A 3069-nucleotide genomic window follows, 5' to 3' on the forward strand; every position below is an offset into this window, starting at 1 on the left:
TTGTTACACAAGCCTGCTCTTCCCACGATATTGTTCGTAAGTTTCGATTTTGCCGTTGCGCACACGTCCCGATCTTCGCCACAGGAATGTTAAACAATTACAGTTTTTAAAGACTTCAATCAACTTTTTTCTCTCCGGAATCGGATTTCTGGGATTTACTATTCATTTTCCGCTCAACCGCTTAATTCAAATTAGCTCAAAACTCAGTTCAGGTAAGCGGCACGTTTTTGTTATCTAGCACGTTCAAAACGGGTTTCGCATTGCTTCTTTTAACTCACAGTTGTTGTCTTTCTACAAAGAGGTCGGCTGACGAAGAATTTATGCCGGTAATCCGGCTCGATCGGCCACTATAGAGTTGCTTGGCACTTGCCTTCTTCGTGGGAGGAGATCAAAGCCCAATTCAGCTTCTTCCGAAGCTGGATTACGCCAACCTCACACTCCCTCTTAGGCGCCGCTGCCTGCTTGTCCCCCCCCCTCGCTGGGGAGTGATGCGTTGGGCTATATGTTGCCCAAACTGTCGAAAGTGGCCGTCGCCCGCTTCGCACGATCGCGAAACGCTTCAGTCCTCCATCTTAGCCAAACCGGAAGCCCAATCGGTCCAAACACCGGTTCTGATGCCACAAGCGTCTATTCGCAAACCTTCCCCAAGGCCTGTATGCCAAAGGAGATTTGAATAAGGAAGTGCCCCCTGCACCCAAAATGAGGTTTGGACCCCCACACCTCATATACCCCCGTCTTCAGCGGACCCTCCCCTTCAAGGGGACACGTTCTGTGTGCTGGTCTAAAGCGCGGTTCTGGTGCCAGCTGCTCCAAAGTGCAGTGCCCCCAGGACAGTCACACGGGCAGACACTGGAGCCAGGCTGCACCCCAAAATAATCTTGCGACCACCCCAAATGACACATCCCCACGTTCTGGGGACTGGGCCCAGTCAAAGTCTAACAACATTGCCTGTGTAAATATCTGTATCTGAAGAAGTGACTGCAGTGCCTGTGTCACAAGTTTTGTTAGTCTTTAAGGTGCTGCTGGACTCTTGCTCTTTCCCGTTTTGTAAATATGTATTGTGTTCATTCATCCATACCATCAAAGATGTGATAGATGGCATGACTCTGTTTCTGCAATACGGACATTCACAAAGTCGCTTTACGAAGCAAAGGAGCGTCCCCGGGATGCCCTGTCAGTCGATGAGACGTTGTTGTCTTGACTGTTCCAAGTGGCAGCTCTTGCTTTCCTACTCGTGGAGCGTGTGGGCGCACGACTGCCCGGGTGCGGTGCCTTGCCGAGCCCCCTCCTAGACAAACGGAGGAGCCAGGCTTTGTTCTGGTGCTGCATCCTTGGCAGTGAGTCGTCGTCCTTCATCTCTCCCGGACGCTGTCCAGTCCAAGTTAACTTTCATCAGGGCTAAACATGAGGCATGCCAGGGTTGCCGGCTCTGGGCTAGGACTGGGGAATGCCTGGAGATTTGGGTAGTGGAGCCTGGGGGGAAAGAATGCTTACCAGTTAGCACACTGTCTTCCCATGTTGTTTTGCTTCATAAACCTATTTTACAGCAAGCCACTTTGCCGGGCTGCCGTGATCCTTGGAAGCGGGGGGGGTGGGGGCGCATCCTGTCTCTCAGCTGACGGTCTGAGACTTCACGCAGAGTCGTGTGTAATTTTCCCCTGAGGTTTTCTTCTCAGCCCAAAGCAATTTTGGGGAGGCTGCAATAAACCTCTCCTCTTCCCCACTCAGAATTGGCCCCTGCAGAAGGAAAAGCAGTGGCGGGGCGGGTGCTGAAGGTCCTGTGGCCTTTTTGACCCATCTTCTACCACCCGTGCTTAAAGGGGGCTTTTAGGTCTTTCTCTCTCTGTCTCTCTCGTAATCAGAGTACAGATAAGTGTCTTCAGGCACTCCCAGCTGTGCAACACCCTTTGCTGTTTTGCACAGCATCTCCTTTTGTTGCCAGTTTCCCACAACTGTTCCTTCAACTGGGCAACTCCTTGTATAAAAAGCGACAAAGCAGCTGGAAATGAGGCTCCAGCCACATCCACATGGACCCATATCTTTTCTGTGACCATCGAAGAGCCCCGCAGTTGGCCACAAGACGATCAGGAAAACGCTGCCCTCTCCTGGCGACTGCGAGTGCTGCAGGGTTGCGTCTCCTTCCTGGCAATTCAACGGGGGGGGGGGGGGGGGGGGCTATGGCCACGTGTAGTGGTTCAGAGAGCAGAGAACCGGGTTTGATTCCTCACTCCTCCACATGCAGCTGCTGTCATGACCTTGGGTCAGTCATAGGTTCTCTCAGAGTTGTTCTCTCAAGGGCAGTTCTCAAGAGAGCTCTCTCAGCCCCACCTGTTGTGGGGAGGGAGAGGAGATTGTAAACTGCTCTGAGACTCGTTCAGGTAGTGAAGGGTGGGGTACAAATCCAATCTCCTTCCAGGGGCTAGAACCCCAGCTCCCTCCCCCCATCCATCCCTGATGGAACCAGAAGATCCCCTTGTGTTTGCTGGCATGTGCTAAGTCCCCACTCTGGGATTTAAACTGGTCTGTCTGAGTCAAAACCAGATCCATGTCCCATGTATGATTTTTCCTGCCCACAACCCTAACATTGACCCAGTGAGTAGCATTGGAAATCATCCTTTGGAACAGTGGGGAAGGGGGGCCGTCCTCTTCCCCGGCCATTCACCCCCTGCCCTCCAAACATACATCTCCTTCCCTCTGGAATCTCACTTAAGATGTTTGGGTTCTTCCGGCCCAGCAAGAGTCCTTTAGAGGGGAAGCCATTCTGAACCTACTGAACCCAGTGTGTGGGGTGAGGAGCAAGTTTTGCCCATTCCTGACCAAACCTGAGTTACTCAGTACTGTGCTGTATGACTCAGTGGGGTCCCTTCATTGTCGATCTCTCTCTTTCCTCCTCATAGTTTTCAAAACATCAATTTCAAGACCATGATGTCTTACATCAATCCAGTTCGGCGTCAGTCCACACCTTCGTCTGTCACCAAGCCTGCCAAATTTGTCTTAACAACCAAGTGGCTTTGGTACTGGAAGAATGACCAGGGCCAGTGGATTGAATATGGGAAACAGGTCAGTGTG

General features: G+C 51.8%; 1 protein-coding gene across 2 annotated transcripts in view; it reads left to right on the forward strand.

Moving 5' to 3' along the window:
• Positions 1 to 3069, forward strand: part of LOC107123889 (zinc finger CCCH-type antiviral protein 1-like) — a 44658-nt gene that overhangs the window by 31380 nt on the left and 10209 nt on the right. For both annotated transcript variants that reach the window (XM_015427235.1, XM_015427236.1), the window contains exon 7: positions 2898 to 3060. In XM_015427235.1, coding sequence (XP_015282721.1) covers positions 2898 to 3060 — 163 coding nt within the window. The remainder of the gene's footprint in view (positions 1 to 2897; positions 3061 to 3069) is intronic.

This window comes from Gekko japonicus, unplaced genomic scaffold (genome assembly GCF_001447785.1).
Source record: "Gekko japonicus isolate JY-2015 unplaced genomic scaffold, Gekko_japonicus_V1.1 scaffold1221, whole genome shotgun sequence".
NCBI classification, from domain to species: Eukaryota; Metazoa; Chordata; class Lepidosauria; order Squamata; family Gekkonidae; genus Gekko; species Gekko japonicus.